The sequence below is a fragment of the Sphaeramia orbicularis genome, chromosome 9, assembly GCF_902148855.1.
Source record: "Sphaeramia orbicularis chromosome 9, fSphaOr1.1, whole genome shotgun sequence".
Classification (NCBI taxonomy): Eukaryota; Metazoa; Chordata; class Actinopteri; order Kurtiformes; family Apogonidae; genus Sphaeramia; species Sphaeramia orbicularis.
The window spans coordinates 17,144,190-17,164,760 of NC_043965.1; the positions used below are offsets into that span (position 1 = coordinate 17,144,190).

At 34.1% G+C, this 20,571-nt stretch overlaps 1 protein-coding gene across 1 annotated transcript in view; it reads right to left on the reverse strand.

Moving 5' to 3' along the window:
* ksr2 (kinase suppressor of ras 2) overlaps nucleotides 1-20,571 on the reverse strand; it is a 178,289-nt gene that overhangs the window by 144,863 nt on the left and 12,855 nt on the right. Inside the window, exon 3 of the mRNA XM_030144487.1 lies at nucleotides 12,248-12,388. Within this exon, the coding sequence (XP_030000347.1) occupies nucleotides 12,248-12,388 (141 nt within the window). The remainder of the gene's footprint in view (nucleotides 1-12,247; nucleotides 12,389-20,571) is intronic.

Genomic DNA, 20,571 nt, shown 5'->3' on the forward strand with positions numbered 1-20,571 from the left:
ATGGTCTACATAAACTGTAAATGCTATGCTTGGGTCTGAATTCTTCATTAATTCAACTCCACAGGTTCATCTTCAACCCTATTTCTGACTAATGACACCAGAAAGGTCGTTTTGAGCGCTGGCCCTTTAAATGCACATGAGCGACTTCATGCCCCACCCCCTCCAGGTTGTTGACTGTGCTGCTCTGTCACGTTCAACCAACAGCTGAACATTTTTAGTAATCAGCTCAAAGTTTGGACATATTTTCAGTTTTTACTAAAACCGCTGCTGCTGACAAATAATTCTGTCGCACTCAGAGAAATGTTCATCGAAGTCTTGACCTTATATGTGCAAATGTCATGACGTAACTAGTTATAGACGTAACAAATTAAGCAGGAATTCAAACCGGTTGTAGAAATCCACTCGATTTTTGCCGAAATGAATATAAAGATAGCTTTGTAGCACCTGGAGGGTTCAAATTCAAACTTTTTGACTTATTAGGGTCCAAATACACAAATAAATGAACCAAAGACTAATAAAAGTGGGTTTAGCAAAATATGACCCCTTTAAATATGTGAATAACATGAATAACCTGAAATGTCTTCGGAAATATAAGTGCAATTTTAACAATATTATGCCTCTGTTTGTCATTTACACATGTATATTACAACTTACAGATCACAGCGGATCTACAAATACACAAAACATTTAGTAAAAGGCAGATTATTGGTAAAATTGCACTTATTTCTCTTATGACATTTTAGGTTGTTCATATTTGTTCAGATTGTTCACATTTTTTGTGTAAAGATAGTTTGTACATGTAAACATTTTCATATAATTTCCTTTTTTTACTAAAACAAAAAGAAAAATGTGGAATTGTCATTATTTACAGGTAACTATGATAGTATTTTACTGATCTGATCCACTTTAGATCAAATCGGTCTGTATGTGGAACCTGAACTAAAATGATTATGACATCCTTGACTGTTAATATCTTCAGTGTAATTTTTGCATTTCACAAATTCATCCCACGGGCTGGATTGGATCCTTTAGCGGGCCAGTTTTGCATGTTTGACACCTGTGCTGTACATGCAGATCATCTCTATTCAAAGGGGTGAACACACACACAGAAAAATCACTATTTATAATGACTTATTCTTGTCAGATACAATGAAACGATTTGCATCTCTGTCAAAAAGCCCCTTTATTTTTAACAGGCCAAATATTCAGATTTTAACAGTGGAGGAGGGAAAACAGGACAAAAGCAGAGGAAATCTGTGAATGAATAGTTTTTATTCTATGTCACTTTTGGCGCAGAGTTTTACTTTCTTATTGTGGAAATAGCAGCGTTAGGTCATTTAAAAAATTATCTTGTTAACATCAGCTACTCCCACATTAAATCTGCTACAGAAAGCTGCCTTTTTGGGAACAACAAATCCGAGAGATGCCCAGTTTCAAGAGACCAAACATACATTTTTTATGAACTAGCGGAATTGTACCCGTGGTGCCATTGTACGATAGCATGATAAGTAGAACTTGTCTGCCACCACTATCCATTTGTAAACTACCATTTAATCATGCATTGTGCAGGTAATAATTTGAGCCAAGATGTGAGGCATGAAGGAAAGAGCATGTATTTGTTTGGCCTGTCAAGCATGATTACATTCATACAGCGGTAGTGAACTGCAGCCTTCACATTGTAGCATCGTCTGCTAGCAGTAGAAATTTCATGAACGGCAGCATAACCACTTCCGAAGATGGAGTATGGCGGCAGGGATGAAGAATTCAAAGTAGAGAGAGGCTAAAATCGCCCAGCATACCTCACAACATTTGAATATGGACATAAAATTGTGCCTAGTAGACAATCAGGTAATGTTTATATTCATTAGGCGAGTTTGGCGGCGATTGGGCCTGTGAAGGCTGAGGAAAATCCGTACAAACGCCCTCCTGTGCTGCAACATCGATGGGACACAGAACGTGTATTATATAGTAGGATATATTAGTCAAGTTAGTGAACATTAACCCAGTAAGTAACAGTCAATTAAGATACTTCTCCTTTTCTATACCCTTTGGGAAGTAACAAAGTACAGTTGTATGCAAAAGATTTGAAAATGCCTTGAAGAACAGAATAATGTGCTGATTTTTTTGATTCAAAAGATGTAAGAAGAAGAACAAGTCATTATTAATAGTGATTTTCCTGAATGTGTTCACCCCTTTGGATAGAGATTATCTGCATGTACAGGACAGGTGTCAAATATACAAAACTGGCCCACTAAAGAATCCAATCCGGCCTGTGGGATGAATTTGTGAAATGCAAAAATTACACTGAAGATAGTAACAATCATGGATGTAATAATCATTTTAGTTCAGGTCCCACATACAGACCAATTTGATCTAAAGTGGATCAGACCAGTAAAATACTATCATAGTGACCTGTAAATAATGATAATTCCACATTTTTCTCTTTGTTGTAGTATAAAAAAGTTAAACTACATGAAAATGTTTACATGTACAAACTATCCTTACACAACATCCAAATCTGATGACCATGAGCAGATGACACACTGTATTTTACACCAATCATTTACATGGATTGATAGGATTAATGGATCAACAGGTATTAAACAGTTTAGATCAATAGATACTCTTGGTTGCCAGTGGGTGTTTGGGTCTTTATGGGTTAATATTTGACTCCTTCAGTCACAAATGCCTGAAAAAAACTCAACTGTAAACACTGATCTCTGAACTGGATCTTCAGGAAGAATAGAAAAACAGTGGAATAAGGCTGGAGGAGGCATATTTGTAGGTTAAAATATTATTATGAACGCCAGTAGATGATGCTTTTATTTGACCAAGTAAATATAACAATGATCACATGTAGGCTAGTAGATTCACAGACATAATTTACAGTTTTATGCTTATTTTGCATATATTTACTTTTTCATTTTTATTTAATTCCTTATTTTTATTTAATTATTTTATTATTCATGCTGATTTGGGATCCTTACTGACAGATATGAGCAGACAGGAGGATGAGTGTGACTGACTGAAAGTGCAGCTTTAGCCTTAGTTTAGGAATATTTCTGCTTCAGTCTTGAGTCATAGAGTCAAATTTGTCCTCTCTTACATCCTGCATTAAACAACACGTTAAGAATGCACCAGGGGAAGTATCCAAGATGTGCTTTTAGTCGTCCACCCTCAGGACATTATAGTTTCACCACGGCTGACCTATGTAACATCTGTCTAGTGTAAGTGTAGCTGGACTCTCTCATCGCTGCGGTGCCTTTCCATAAGTCCTAATGGATTCTCCTTTCCATCATTCTTCAATCCCATGATTTATTCCACTGAGCCTGAGCAAAAGTGGAAGGAAAAGGGGTATTTCTTTGACTTTCTGGATGCATCCACTGTCAAAATACCTCTGATACAGGGAGCTTTTATTATTTAACAACAACTGATGTCAACTCTATTGTACTGAATAATTGTATATATTAATTAACAGCTAAAATCAACTCCACTAACACTTAAATCAGGTTTACAGATACACAAAAGACACAAATCTAGAGGAAACTGCATTTAGACATAAGTCTAGTCAAAATGATTGCTATAACACATGATCATTGTAACGAAAATACTATAATTTGTCATCTGTCTGGAAGTCTGATTCTCAGGTTTACTATTGGACTTGCTGTAGTGGTGGTTTTATGAGCAGGGTGCTTGCGCAGGTCTTGAAAGTCTTAAAAAGTATGGAATTTTGAAACACTGTTTTTCAGACCTTGAAAAGTTTGGAATTTTGTGTGAAAGTCTTAAAGGGGGTCATATTTTGCTAAACCCACTTTTATTAGTCTTTGGTTTGTTTATTTGTGTATTTGGACCCTAATAGTTCCTAAAGTTTGAATTTGAACCCTCCAGGTGCTGCAAAGCTATCTTTATAATCATTTTGGCAAAAACTGAGTGGATTTCTACAACCCGGTTTAATTCCTGCTTTTTTTCCCCCAAACTTTATTGAAAATATACATGTATAAAAAATATCAAGAAATTTTTAACAAACATCGAGATGTCAAAAGGAAAAATCATCCAAAACAAAAAATTAACATAATGTACAGGCTTACAGATGCAAAGAAGAAAAGACAAATAATAATAATAACGACAATTAATAATTATAAAAATAATTTAAAATATAAATATCTAAGAAAAAAATACATCAGAGAGTAAATTTAGTCCATTTTAAAGAATTCTTTATAGACTGTCAGAGTGTTTGTGTTTTCTTGTTGTTTTTAATTCCTGCTTAATTTGTTATGTCTACAACTAGTTACGTCACAACATTTGCACATATAAGGTCAAGACTTCCGACGAACATTTCTCTGAGTACGCCATAACTGTTTGTCAGCAGCAGCGGTTGTAGTAAAAACTGAAAATATGTCCAAACTTTGAGCTGATTACCTAAAATGTTCACTTCTTGGTTGTATTAATGAACTCAAGTGGCTGAACAGGACAGAAAGCACAGACAACAACCTGGAAGGGGGTGGGGTCATGTGCATTTAAAGGGCCAGCGCTCAAAACGACCTTTTTTGTGTCATTACTCAAAAGTAGGATTGAAGATTGACCTGTGGAGTTGAAATAATGAAGAATTCAGACCCAAATATAGCATTTATAGTTTAAAAAGACCACAGGAAAATGTTTTAAAATGCATAATTCTATTTAAAAAGCCAAATATCACTGCTTTAATATAATACGGAAAAAAGTTTCTCTCATAGTTGAATTTTAGAGTATGCTCAAAGGCAAATAATCTTGTAACATAAGAAGTACATGAGGAAACATATACCAAACTTGATATGATTTCACTAATCAGTCAGTACTGGAATGATTCTAGTGAAACTTGTTTGTGTGATATCCATGCACTACTGTGATTTTCATATGTTTTGAAAATGTTTCTGTCAGTAAAGCATAATTTACTGCGAATTATGCATTAAATTCATTCATACGGACATTGAAATGAACTTTTCTACTACACACAACAGGCACAATCTCAAAAAAAATAGTAGGCACGCAAGTATTAAAATGCAACATAACGTGCTCGCACTTGATAACCCTCGCCTGGACTTACGAAAATCTTCAAAATATTGACTGTCACTGATATGTTGATTTCAAATATGTAAAATGCTTGAAACTGTGAATAATACTGGCATGAGTTTGTGCAATAGATGTATAAAGGAATCCAAGATTGATCTAAAACAGTACATACAGTGGTAAAGAATTAATGTAAGTTAACCATAAGTATAAGAGAAATAAGTCTAAGAGAAAGAAATATACGAGACATAATTTAAACTGTTTAGATACTTAGCATGTTTGAGAGATCATGTGAGTTGGTGTCATGACTTTTAATAGTGAATAAGAAATAAATGTGAATGACAGAATCCACAAAGTGGGATAAGTGGACTAAACATTTGTCATACTGAGGCTTGATTATGATTTATTTAAAAGAAAACATGTCAAGGACGTGTAAAGGGTGCGTTTTATTTATGTATTGAGTTAGTTAGTTAGTTAGTTAGTTTTAGTTTTTTGTCTGTAATTTGTCACCCCCTCCAGCAGATGGCGCCCTAGTTAGCCGCCTGTGTCGCCTATACGCAGCGCCAGGCCGGACTCTAACATTTTAACATTGCATTATTAAAATTCATGTTAACATTAGGGTCATTTTCACAGACTTCAGCTAAATATTGGTGACAGTTGTTGTTGTTTACTTCCATTTCTCTCACCCATTCCTCCGCTTTATCGCGTCTTCACTTTCAAAGCCGCAGTAAAGTTGGACCGGAAGTGGAAACTCCAGTGTTCGTTTTTGAAAATGATTCCAAATAATGGTTTACAGAGGCATTTTCATTCATCCGTCTTTTTTTTTTTTTTTTTTGTTAACCATGCTGTACACTGTCACGCCCGACGTAGGTCTGCATTGAGTGCGGTCTGAGCATGCGCAGATATATCCGCGTAGTGTATATGGCCGGCTCTGGGGAGGTCTGCCCCTAGTGGCCGGATTTATCACTGCATGGCAAAGTTTATAGACAGACGGATGAGCAAGTGGCCGAGGGGAATCCGTGTATCATTCGTTCATTCGTTTTTCAGTTTAACCCTTTCATGCATAGGTCACTACAGTGGACAGTTATTCTACAGCTGTTCTCTTGTATATTCATGGGTTTTGTTGTTTTAGTTCCATATCAGCCAACACAGTGGACACTTATGCATCATCCCATAAACTGCAATTCATACCATTATTGTAACTTTGCTGTTCTTGGTTGGTTCTTGAGTGGAAATCAATTGTTAATATTTATTTTTTGCATATTATCTCCATGAAGTGAGTAATAACTAGTATTAGAATATGTTAAAATGTGAGAAAAACTCAGATTAACTGCATTAAACATGGTTTCATTTCATTGTTTTCATATCACTTTATGATATTGGGTTTTAAATACATGTTTCTTTGCTTCAAGAATAAAATTCATGGTGTAGCTGAGTGGACATTTTTTTTAACTCCATGAAAAACAGGTTGATTTAAAAAAAAAAAAAAAAAAAAAAAAAAAAAATTCAATCACATTGGGTTTTTTTTTCATGCCTAAAGAGGAATAAAAACACTCAGGGAAAAAAAAAAAATCTTGATTAAGGTTCTAATAATTCATGCATGAAAGGGTTAAAATAAAAAAACAAAAAACAAACAAAAAAAAAAACCACTTGTTTTTTTGTTTTTCATTTTCAAAACCACAATGAAAAACGGATAAATCCAGAAATATATTCAACCACAAGGCACTACATATAATTTACTGTTCACTTATACTCCCTTATATGTCATATTATGTGGGAGTGTGGGGCTCGACATATAAAACAACTGTAAATACTGTAGTCCTACAAAAACGAGCCATGCGTATTATTAATAAGGCCGGTTACTATGAACATACTAATGAATTGTTTATGAAATCCCATATTATGAAATTTAATGATTTGGTTTACTATAAAATAATGCAAATAATGTAAAAAGCCAAATTAAAGTTATTCCCTGTCTGTGTACAAAGGTTCTTCTCAACACGAGTCTAAATATGATTTGCGAGATGTTTGTAAATTTGTTGAACAAAAAGCTAAAAAAAGAGACAAAAAGAAGATGTATATCTGTCGTTCGAGTTAAACTATGGAGTGAGGCCAGCATGGATTTAAGAATGTGTAGTTCATTTTTGATATTTAAAAAAATGGTACGTAAGGCAATTTTTGAAGGATACAATTGTTAAGCTCTAACAAGTAAAAGGTAAATTATTTATTTTTGAATCTACATTCAATTACCATTAATTTGGTGGTTAAGTTTTCTATTTCTCTGGTTTATTTTCACCTTTTTATGTTTCGCTTGTTTGCTTGGATATATTGGGGGGTTTTTTTGGTTTTTGTTTTTTTTCTTTTTTCCTATATTGGATGCTGGGTAGCTCAATTTGTTATGTAGGACAGGCATTAATATAAGCATTTTGCTTCTGCCTGTGTCTTTTCAGTCATTAACCTGTTGGTAATGTTTGTAATGTTTGAAGTGTTGTTGTTGACACTGGTTATTATGTGATGACTGAATAAAGAATTTCATCATCATCATAACGGTTCGTTTTTCCATTTCCTGATTTTGTGCTTAAATGAAAAATAGAAAAAACGGATAACGACCGTTTCATCGGATTTTGCTTTTTTCAATATAGTTAAGTTGTCTGACCCAGAAGCAGTCGTTACTAGGGAAAAAATAAACAAACGGAATTTTCCAAATTTACGAGATACTGTTTTCTGTAAAAATTTAAATTTGGCTCTGTTTTTCTGAATCAATTCAGAAAAACAGAGCCGAAATAATTTTTTGTGTGAATGCAATACACTTCTGTACATATCAAACAGCTGCTTAATTATAGCAGAATATTCCTCCAGTCCGGCCATGATTCCATTTGTTTATTTTTTGCCTAGTAACGACTACTTCCAGGTCAGACAACTATCCTGAAAATAGCAAAATCGGATGAAACGGTCGTTATTCGTTTTTTCCATTTTTCATTTGAGCACAAAATCAGGAAATGGAAAAACAAACCGTTATCAGTTTTTCATTCTGGTTTTGAAAATGAAAAACAAAAAAATGAGTCGTTTTGTTGTTTTTTGATTTTTGGTTTTAAATTGAAAAACGAACGAATGAATGATACACGGACTCGAGGGTAATAAAGTCAAGGTCTTGGCAGAAAAAAAATAGCCGTTTTAAAAAAGTCTGGAAAAAGTCTTGAATTTTTATTTGGTTAAAGAGCAAGCATCCTGTATGAGATATTTCAGCAAACACTGTCATGTTGCTACACACACACTGTTGTGAGGAAAAAATACTGGTTGTAGTAGTAGTGGCTTTTAGTGTCTCGTCAAAGAGGAGAAACTCTCAGTTCAGAAAAACAGCTCCATTTTCATAACATAAGGATAACGTCCAACATATGCTGTGATTTCTTGTTAGTATTTTTCTGTTTAATATCCTCTAAACCACAGGTGTCAAACATACAGCCCGAGGGCCAAAACTGGCCCACCAAAGGGTCCAATCCAGCCAGTAGGATGAATTTGTGAAATGCAAAAATTACACTGAAGATATTAACAGTAATTTTAGTTCAGATACCGAATTCAACCCAATATGATTCAAAGTGGATCAGACCAGTAAAATAATAAAATTATATTATGACGTTGCATTTTATAACAGGGTTCCCACAGGTTTTTACAAGTTAAATTCAAGACTTTTTAAGACCTTTTTAAGACTATTTGGAACAGAATTAAAAGTTTATTTCATGACCAAACTGGCAAAAATTCATGACTCCTAGAATTTGGGAAAATGTATTGATTTATGCCTGAGTCATTTCTCACCAGGGGCTGTAAAATTAGCAATAACTGGTTCCTAATTTCAAAATAAATAGTTGGAACAGTTGGAACTGAGTCAACTAATGTTAGTTTCTTTGCAGTTTGGAAATTTAACAGACAGATTTAAGCAAAATACAGCCAAAAAGTTTATGGCAACCTAACTGAAGACCTACCATATCATATTGAATACCTTTTAAAGACTTTTTTAAGGTATTAAATGCAGATTTGGAAATTCAAGACTTTTTAAGACCCTGCGGGAACCCTGTAAAAACTATCTTTTCACAAAATAGTGATAAACCTGAATAAATACGAACAACCTGAAATGTTTTATGAGAAGTAAATACAATTTTACTAATATTCTGACTGTGACTAAATATCTTTGTATTTGTAGATCCACTGTGTCTGTAAGTTGTAACATGTGAAAATGAGAGGCTGAGGCATACTGCTGTTAAAATTGGACTAATTTTTTTATTAATAAATTTCTTTTTTTTCATGGTTGTTTGTGTTATTCACATTTTTTTTAAGGATAATTTGTAGATGTAAATGTTTTCATAATGTAATTTCACTTTTTTCAGTCTAAAAAAATACTGAAAAATTTGGAGTTGTCATTATTTATATATTATTATGTTATTATTTTTTTGGTCTAATCCACTTGAGATCATACTGGGAGGATGTGGCCCCTGAACTAAAATGAGTTTGACAGCCCTGCTCTAAACTAACACAGTCCACACTTTTCTGTATCTGGTCCTTTTGGCTGGTTATTTCTGGCCTCCATTTGAATTTTGCACATTACCATGAATCACATGCTTGCAAGCAAACTATTACACACATTATCTAACAACAACAAAAAAAAAGGCAAGCCCTAATCCGTTTGTGTCTGGGATGACTGTGACAGTTCTGCACAGAGGAGGCGCTGCTGAGAACAAAGAACAGGTGGGAAAAGAAGAGAGGCGTTTCTTCCAGTTGTTTGAATTCATTTTAACAACAGAGCAGGAAGTTATCAAAATATGTAGACTACAAAAATATATAGACTACAAACAGTTCACATTTTTTGGTCCTGGTCTTCAGATGACTACTGAAAAGATCCACTGACAAAAGATCACCAAATCACAAGAAGGCTCAACAATATGTCAAAGAGAGGCTGGGGCGCCGATAAGGGGGGGTAAACATGACAAATTCACGGGGCCCAGTATTTGTGGGGGGCCCATAGAGCAGTGGAGGGGGCCCAGTGGATACAGAAGTTGTGATAATTTCGTGTAAGATCCGCTGCATAAGGGAGGTATAGAAGTCGGGAGGCAAACGTTGAAAGCATGTTAAGTGTTGTTTTTGTTTTAACGGTATCATAAGTGACGTTGTGTATGGACCGCACCCCCGCTTACATACCCCCCCCACCCCCCACCCCCCACCCCAACCCGGGTCTGACAGATTGAGAAGCTAGTCAATTTCTGTAGGGTCCACAATGATTATGCTTTCATGGGGCCTGTAATTGGTAGCGGCACCCCTGAACTTCATAATGTCATAATGTTTTGTGTCAAAATCTCACTTCAAATACAGGAAATCTTCAGCTTCATGACATCAAATTCCCAAGTTTTTCATGCTTCTGTAGCCAATATAAACAGCATGCAATATTTCATCTGTTTTACTGATCTTAAAAACAGTAACATATCTGCCACAAAGGATAAAATAAATTACTACTATGAACACAGACTGTAGTGAATTATGAGTCAGAATCCAGTGACATGGTGGGCTACAGTTGTCACTTCTCTGGGTACTATAGTGTCTTCTTTAACCCTTAAAGACCAGAACAGCCTCTGGTGACCAAAACTATCCACTGATCTAAAATGTTTGATAACTGTCGAGCCACTAATCCTATCAATACACGTAAATAATTCAGGTTAAATGTAGTTTGTCATCTTTTCATGGTCATCAGATATGACCTATTTGGCCGTTCAGAGGAACATGGAAACACCATCATCTTCTGCAACATCAGTTCACTGATAAACCCATGGAGTTTGATAAATGGCAGTAATTGTAGATGTTTGTTTTTATGTTCAGCTAATGATATCATTTTTTCTTCTAACTTTTGACTTTACTCTGAGCTTTTATCAACATCTATATGGTTTGTAAATTACATATAGGAAAATACCTGATTTTTACTGAAAAATGCAAATTCAGGGGATAATATTATGATAAGTAGTGATGAATCATTTCGGAATGGTTAGATGTCATGAGAAAAATACATTTGGAAGTGCCACAAAAATAGTTCTGGGTATTTAAAGATTAATTTCCTCACAATGATATGCCTTTATATACATGTTGGATATTAGGATTTGATTGCGTCTTTATTTTAGTTGAGGTCACAATGACCCGTTAATTCCTCAAGTTTTACCACAGAAAACTGCTCCCTCTACTGCCTCTATCTGGTCTGTGTTGCTGTTTCCAGAGAGAAACACGCGTTAAACCTACACTTGTGTTGATCGAATTACAGTCACAGCCTGTGTTTCTGTAGAATCTCATGTCCTCATTATGTGTCTATACGCAGCCTGGCTTGGAGCTAATCTGTGCCGTTCTTGGTGAATCAGTGTTGGTAGTTACTGAGTGGTTGCATTTGTGTTCATCATTTTGCATACTGTTAATAAATCACAAATAAAAATGGCCTTCTTCTAAACAATCACTCGTAAATGGCTTCAACTTGATCCACCGGTGCTGGAGGATTGGTTGAAAATTGTTGATGAAATTCACAAAATGGAGAGATTAACATTTATGCTGAGGCTGCAAACTGAACTTTACGTGATAAGGTGGGGCAAATGGATTAGTATTTTTAAAAGCAATTAATGGGTGGTTTGTCTCTTAGTCCTGTGAAATATTATATAAACTGCTGCTCTAAAAATTCTATTAATTGTATAACTTGATTGCTATTTCATAACTGTAACCTAAATTATCTTTACTATTAGATTATGACTATTGTCTGATGCAGATTGTTGTTTGTGTGTTCTGTTCTGTATGACAAAATGATGAATAACTAATAAAAACTGAGTGTCAAAAAAAAGTCCTTCTTCTGGATTGCAGCCTCACTGATTTGTGTTGCCTTAGTAAATGAGTCCAATCAATCAGTCGAATTTTATTTATATGGTGCCACGCCATAACAAAAGTTATCTCATGACACTTTATATTTAGAACTGTTCTAAATCAGACGCTTAGTAATCCAATTTAAAGACACCCAACAGAGTCACTTACAACCAAAAGAAAAAGTTATGTAAGAGGAGGAACAGTACATTTAATCCCAGCATTTTTGTCAGTTTTAGGCCATTGTTTTCATTTTGATTCAGCTGGTGATCAGGAAAGATGAGTGCATTTACAGAAAGAAAACTGAGCAGGCAGTTATAAGTCCTACCTGTGTGACCTCTTTCCTCAAGTTGACGATGCGGAACCAGTGGCCGAGGCGAGGGAAGTCCTCCAGCTCAGCACTGCGCTCCTCTAAGGCCACTTTGCACTTACAGGACAGCTGGCGGCTGAAGTACTTCACCAACTTCCCCTGAGAAAGACACAGATGAACACCATGAAGAATACAGTTCTTTTTCTTTAATAATGTACAAACATTTTCACATTTTACACATTTAGTATTTTGCATCACGTGGCAAGTTTGCCCTCAGAATGTCTCTTGTACATCAATGTGTTTACTCTATAAAAAGTGAAAAGCAGTTTCACTTTCTAAACATAATCCCAATAAGGGGAAAAGAGTTGTAAAAAAAAACAAAAAAAATCAGTATTAAGCCTTATGTAGAAAATAGGATTGACAATAAAGAACATTGGGCTTTTCATGTTATTAACCATGGCAGTGAAATGTCAGTAGTATTCAGTCCACTTCTCATTTCAGTTCTATTTGTGTTTTGATCATTAATTAACATTTTTTGCCATTTTCAAGCAAAGATACACACATTTTGCCAAATTCGGCTTTTTTTTGTACATGTGAGAATAAACTGAATATCTGTGGGTGTTAAATTGCTGCTTGAAGAAGAACATACATAACACCAGGATGTATGAAATTATTGTCAGTATTAATAATAATTAACAATTAGTAACATTGCTAGTAATGCTATTATTATTATTATTATTATTATTATTATTATTATTATTATTATTATTATTATTACACCATCAAAACAAGTCAGAAATGGTGAAAAGTATTTAGATATATTTCTTATGTCAAATTAACAGAAAGGCACAGTCCTGTCCTCAATAGATCTTATTATATTTTGTTATCATGATAATGCAATGCTGTTTAGTTTTACATGAAACACCTCAATGGACTGTGTATCTCATCACACATGACATGATGCCAACACCAAAAGACCCATCACTATAACATCTTTCCCCTCATTCTTCAATTCACTGCAACTTCCTTAGCTTGCAATATTGTGTTTTAAATTGACAAACATCATGTTATTGAAGCCAAAGTTCAGAATGAACTTTGTCTCTCACCAATGACTACATAAACACTCTTTCATAAGTAAAGTCAAAGATGCTGAACAGTATGGTTCACTGTGGAGTCACTTCCTGTTTCAGTGTCACATGGTTTCTCCACAGTCCTACTCCTTAAAGAGACTAACAACAGACCCCATCCCATAACTTCAAAAGGGAAAAATGAACATCATTTGCAGATATTGACTGAGTCTTTCACACCAGTGTCATCAAAGTAAGGATTGGACCCACCTCCACATATCTACTGAGCTTTCTGACAATAAATGAAATTCTCAGAAACAGAACATGACTTTGTTTGAGGCTCTTACAAACTCTGGCACACGAGATCTCTTCACATTTATCTTGTCTAACGGAGGTTAAAACAAGCATTAAACAAACTGAATAATAATTATTATACTGTTTACTAGTAAAAAAAAAAAAAAAAAAAAGATAATTTAATATAAACTCTATTAATCTTACGTCTATCCATCCACACAGTGTTTTCAACCCTGGTGACCACCCCTGTGTAACAAACATTAAGAGGGTTTTCTATCGTTAGCAGATCGTACACAGCATCATGTCTGTAAATATAGGATATTCTGTAAAATCCACATGGGGATGGGACTTTGCCACACAATTTCAAGGTTAAAGCTAACAGTTTACTCAGTTTATTGTCTGTATAGGGAGATTCAGCCTCTGTATTTTGCCCACCCTAATTCATATATGGTGCCAAGCATTAGCATTAGCAACTAGCATTACCACACATTAGGAGCAGTGAGCTGCTATTGAAGGCTCTCTGGTACCAACTCCAGATCATCATCATCACAAGGTCAAGGGCACTGACAGGAGAGTTAACCTACATGTACCTGTTTTTAATGGAAGGGAAAACTGGAGGAAACCCATGTAGCTTAGCTTCACTATCATCCTCATAAAAGGCCAACTAAATTGTCATATAGAAAAATTAATTGAAATAATTATTATTTAAAATACAATATGAATATAATAGCATTAACTAAATTTATCACTCAGAACCATAAATTATGATTTTGTAGTAAATCATGAATTACATTAATTTAGCATCACTACCTTTAGCATATGAAGCTAATTCTATTTTTCTACTGCACGTTTGAAAAAGTTATTTGACCCTTATTAAAATGTAAGTTGTTGTATCAATCTACATAATTCTGTTCAACAGTACCCCTGAAAGCATAATATGTTAAACAAAATATGCTTATCTTGGAAAATTCACCAAACAGAGCCCTCATCATATCTGGATATCATTATAGCTACATAAGCTAACTTCCTGTGAGGAGGCTAACTGAAATGACCACATCTAGTGCTTGTGATTGTTTTTGTGTTAACACATTCAAACTGAGTACTTCACAGGGATACACTGTTAAAAAATAAATAAATAAAAAAAACATAAAAAAAGCGGTATTATTCCAGCAGCAGGGGTGCTGAACAAATATAGGTTAAATAACAGAAAATAACCATCTCATAAAAATACGGTAATTTTCCATAATTAAAATACAGTTTTTTGCCCTAACTTTACATGAGATTTTGCATATTTTTTTTGACTTTTTAATGTTTAATAAAGAACATTTATATGTCTTAAAACAATCAAATTACCTATTTATTTATTTATTTATTTATTTATTTATTTATTTATTTATTTATTTAACTAATTTTCAGTGAGACTAAGTTGTACAATCCATTGATAAAAACTGTATTTGGACAGTTTATCAGTGCTTATACATGTTATACATTCACAAAAATACATTTATTCAACATTTTTATTGAGAAACCTCCCATAATTACACAAGATATTTGTCAATTAACAAACAAGTCTTGTTAAACTTACAGAACAAATACTTCTTTTATGGTTAATTATCAGTAATTTTATCTATTTTTATTTTTTTTTTTACAGTATTAAACTTTAAACTAACAGTTTAATCTCATAAAAAGAAAAGAAATATTTGTGAAATTACGATACATTTGCAGATGTATTTTAACTGTTTTTTTCTGTCGAAAAAAAATTAATCTTTAAAAAATTGAAATTTTATGGTTATTCAGTTACAATTTTTTCATGTTATTTTACATTTGACATGTAAAATCACAGTCTGTTTTTGTAATTTTATTGATATTTTCCTGTATCTTAAAAATAAAGGAAAAATCTGTAAAATAAATGGTAAAAATTCTGTTAAATTACAGATTTTTTTTACAGTGTGTAAAATGTTAAATAGCAACTGACTCCATATGAAATTTGGTTTACCTTTTCCTGGTTCCTTTTTTATGATGCTTTGACTTTTAAGGCCTCTATCGACACACTAACCCCAATATAGTTTTTTATCCCACCAGGCTGTAGATCTGCACTGCCAAACCACTGATGTAACAGCTATGTATATGCCCTACATAAATACTGTTCTTTTGTAGAATTTGAAAGGATGTGCTTATACTTTTCATCAAAACCACTGAACACAACTAAACCACCAAAGATTGCATGGGTTATTTCAGTAATTGTGCATTTTCCGCAACTGATGTCAATACAAACCCTGACTTTGTTTCTGTAAAGAGACTGAGCCACTGCAATGGTTATCTCATAACCTCTTTATGTCAATAGCAAACAGTTGCTTGTTATTGGGGCAATAGGGCACTTTAGTACAGAGGAGTCCATTAACAAGAGGTCTCGGTAAAGTGCATCCACTCTGCTGAGAGGTTTTTGAGGGAGAAATCCCCTTCAGCAAAAGCAACAATATCCTGTGTCACTCTAACAACTACATTTACTTATTTGTTCTGCTTGTAATGAACTTGGGTATTGGTAAAGGGCCATGGCACTGATTTTATGAACATAGTTTACATTAAACGAAAACAGATAGTCAACTCTAGTGTGAACTCCCTAACCTCGACACATAAGCACAATGAATTCATCAGACTTTGATCCACCATATTATAGATAAGTTAAGTTAAGGTTATAGTCTTACAATATATACCTTTAGATTACCAAAAAAAAAAAAAATTAAAGTAGTGTTTTTTCATTTCAACAGATTCCATTTTCATCTTAAATGTGGTCCTGTGGTCATGAACTGCTTTTCAATCTAGTCTTGAATTAAAGTAATAAAACACTAAAACATGTTTTTACATTATATGACTCAACTGTAAAGAAATACATGAAAGCTGGATATAACGTGAAAAAAAAATCAACAAAACATTCACACTGAAACTTTTATAACATGCTACTCTGTAACAGTGGACTCACAAATGGTGTTTTGTTTTTTTTTTTCTGTTACTTTACACAGTGTAAATGTAGATGTAATGTGATTTACTTCAATAAATTAATTGATCTATAACTAAGTTATAATGCACTTATACATGTTGGTGCTGCAGACCTGTACATGCGTAAATTTTCTCTATCCAGATCTTCTTAAATCATAAAATCATACCTGACATCAAACATTAAACTGACATTAAACATTACACTGACTCAGACCAGCAGACCACCATACTGTGATTATTTGTTCATTTTTATTGAGCCTTCATTTATAGCATTTGACAGGGAGTAACCAGAGCACATATAGTACCACCTCCAAGGCCCCACAGTTCTGGACCTCAGACACTATCTGTAACACTAGAAAATAAATTACAAAATTTCTGCCCCAAACACAAATGAACAAGTAATTTTTTTTTTCATAAACAAATTTAGAAATCGCACTCATATGTCTCCATACAAATTGGTTCCATTCATGAATGATGCACATTACAAAATAATGATGTGTCTAGCGCAGTGGAAAACAAGTGTCTATTTCTACATCAAAGCTGAAAACCTGTGTAAGCTACTGTTTCCCACAGAAAATTCGGAATGTCCAGTTATGACCTGGATTAATATTGTCATCAGTATCACTAAATTTTCATCAATTCCCACAGCCACAGTTCTGTGTTACCATAGTAATGGTTGTGGCAAAATGCACATGCTATACATCCATGTAACCACAGGAACGTCAACTAAAAGTTCAACAAAACCAATTGTCAGACAAAACACAATCCAAACAACAAGTACTTAAATGGCCAAGTCTCAATACCAGCATATGTCATGAATATTTTCATAAAACAAAAAACCAATGTGACAAACTTTGCACCGCCAAGCTAACACAAAGCAGATCCAACAGTACAAGTGTTATCTCGCCACCACGAAAACTCAATGAACGAGACAAAGAAGAGCAGAAATAGGTCATATTATGAAACAATGATTAGGAATTTTTCTCTTTTGCTGCTTTCATTCTTACAAACCAAGTTTTATATGAGTGAAGCTTCTGCTATCATCTGTTCCACGGTGTTACACTGAAATGAGTCTGACTGCAAACAAGCAGCCTGGGTCTTAAATAAACGAAGAGAAACTGCTGTACACCTCCATCGAAAAAGTTTTAGTTTGTAAGTTAGAGGTAGACATGCAGCAAAGTACCTGGGCCAGGTACTGAGCCCAGAGGAGCCCACAGGTAACCCTAATTAAAGGGTATTTTTGGCAAAATGATTGTTTTGTAGTGATTCTATTTTGATTCTTCCATTAACCCTACTGAGAACTTCCTCACAGACATGCACTGATCCAGTGCTGACATTAATCTGATACTGACATGAACAGGATGGGGTATCAGTTCCAATACATAGGTCAGTTTATTCAACAACTGTTTTAACAAAGTGCTGATACAGCATGTTTTGCTTTACAAATCAAGAAATCAAAGTTTCATCATGTCTGACGTCGCTTTATAGGAGATATATATATATATATATATATATATATATATATATATATATATATATATATATATATATATATATATATATATATATACATATAAAATTGATTTTTTTTTGTCTTTTTTTTTGTCTTTGACACATTTTGATAGTTTGTAGATGTAAACATTCATTACCTTTTTCACTCTAAAACATAGAGAAAAGTTTGGAGTTGACATCATTTATATATTATTATGCCCACTATGTTACTGATCTGGCCCAGTTCAGATCAAACTGGGCTGAATGTGGCCCCTGACCTCAAATGACTTTGACACCCTGGTATAGAACTGTTAGGAGTTGTCTGTTGCAGTGTTAAATATTTCTTTTAACTGTAAATTTGTATGCAATTTCTTATGAATATTTCAAATCTTTGAAGAAATAACTTAGACAAATCTATGTTTTTAAAGCTCATCCAGACATGGGGTATGTAAGCCCTGCTAAATTAAAGTACAGCTTTCCAAAACATAATTCAAAAAGCACCCAAAGTATGTCTTTTTTCCAACACGTGTCCCTATATAAGTTGGGAAATAAATGTTAGATGCTTTGCTTTGTTTGTTTTGTTTTGTTTTGTTTTGTTTTGACCATACAGGTGTAGACTGTGACAGGACATATAGTACATATTTACTGTGTTGAAAGCATTTGGAAGTATGTTCAAATAAGAAACATGATGCTTTAAGACTTAAGGATGATGCATTTGGATGGCCCCGTTTCAACCATACACCTACAAAGTGAGTGCTGGAAATTAGACAGCTCTGGCCTACATCAGCGCATACCAAAGTAGAAACCCGTGGAGGAGGGACTAGCAAGTCACCTCTGAGTGCAGAAAACCCTACAGCAGCTGCCCACGGCTGTTGACAGTCTGCCCGAACAGGTGACTGCTCAGTCCACACCTACAGAGAAACACACACTTACCCAGCTAAATGTACCAGCTTCTTATAATATCACAGGAATATTCCAGAGGTTTTATTTGCTTGTATATTTATTTGCTTAACCCAGTGCTACTTTCCTGGCAGTTCTCATATGAATTTTTCCCTCGATTTAAACTTTATTAATTGATTTATCACCATTTATTATAATATTATCCTCTGAATTTAGCATTTTTCATTGTAAATCATGCATTTTCATATATTTAATTTAGATTTTCATGAAAACTAACAGTAAATTCAAAGCTTAATATGTCAAAAGAGAGAAAACTGAAGAAAAAGTGTCTTTTTCAGTAAAATATATCATTAACTAAACATAAACAAGTGTATCTCTGCACTGTCATTGATCAAACTCCATGGGTTTTACTGGTGAATCAATGTTGTAGAAGATGACGGAGCCTCTGAACGTCCAAATGGGTCATATCTGATGACCATGAAAAGATGATAAACTGCATTTTACACCAATTATTTACATGTATTAATAAGATTAGTGGATCAACAGGTGTTAAACATTTTAGATCAGTACATGCGTTTGGTCACCAGTGGATGTTTGGATCTTTATGGGTTAAAATAAATATAGGTACTTTATAATATAATGCACAATGTATGGAGTGTTACTTTTAAGTGACAGATGATAATTAAATGACCACAGAATATATAAAGTAATTATATCTTATCATTAAAGAGTCTTGTGTGTTTATGTTGAGTTTGTGTTGTGTCTGTGCTGAAAACTGGTTACTTTATTATGATTATTTAACTGCATTTCTAAGCTAATACTGCAGCTGTAAAGGATCAGAAGAGCCACACTAAAGAACTCGAGAACAAGAGTAAGGATTTTTGTAGAAAAAATAACCACAGACCAGTAAATACCAGTCTCAAAAATCAATACCTGCAACAAATGTTCTGGGAAAGGTGGGCGACCATACCCATGTACTTTGGGACTGCCCAAAAAAAATATCAAAGAAAAATTGGAAGAAATTCTCACAATAGGCCTTCCCATGGACTCACTATTATTTTTATTAAATGTGTTTCTCTAGTACCCTTTTACTTAAAAACAATGTTATATTGTATGTTTTCTTGATGATAGCTAGAAAATTGATAACTATTGATTAGATGAAGCCTGGCCCTCCCATTACAGCTCAATGGTTGCAGAAAATATTGTTATTGTTAAATGATTTATCACCATTTATTATAATATTATCCTCTATTTTTTTGTTTTTCAGTGAAAATCAGGTATTTTCTTATGTCTAATCCACTGATCATGTAGATGTTCATAAAAGCTCAGATTAAAGTTGAGGGTTATTATATCAGAAACAAGAGAAAACTAAAGAAAAAGTGACTTTTTCAGCAAAGATATCAGTAATTGAACACAAAAACAAACATCATCACCCACTGTCATTTATCAAACTCCATGGGTTTTACTGGTGAATCAATGTTGTAGACCATGAGTGTCAAACTCATTTTAGTTCAAGGGCCACATTCACCCCAGTATGATCTGAAGTGGGCCAGACCAGTAAAATAATAACAGTGAAAAAAGTAAAATTACATT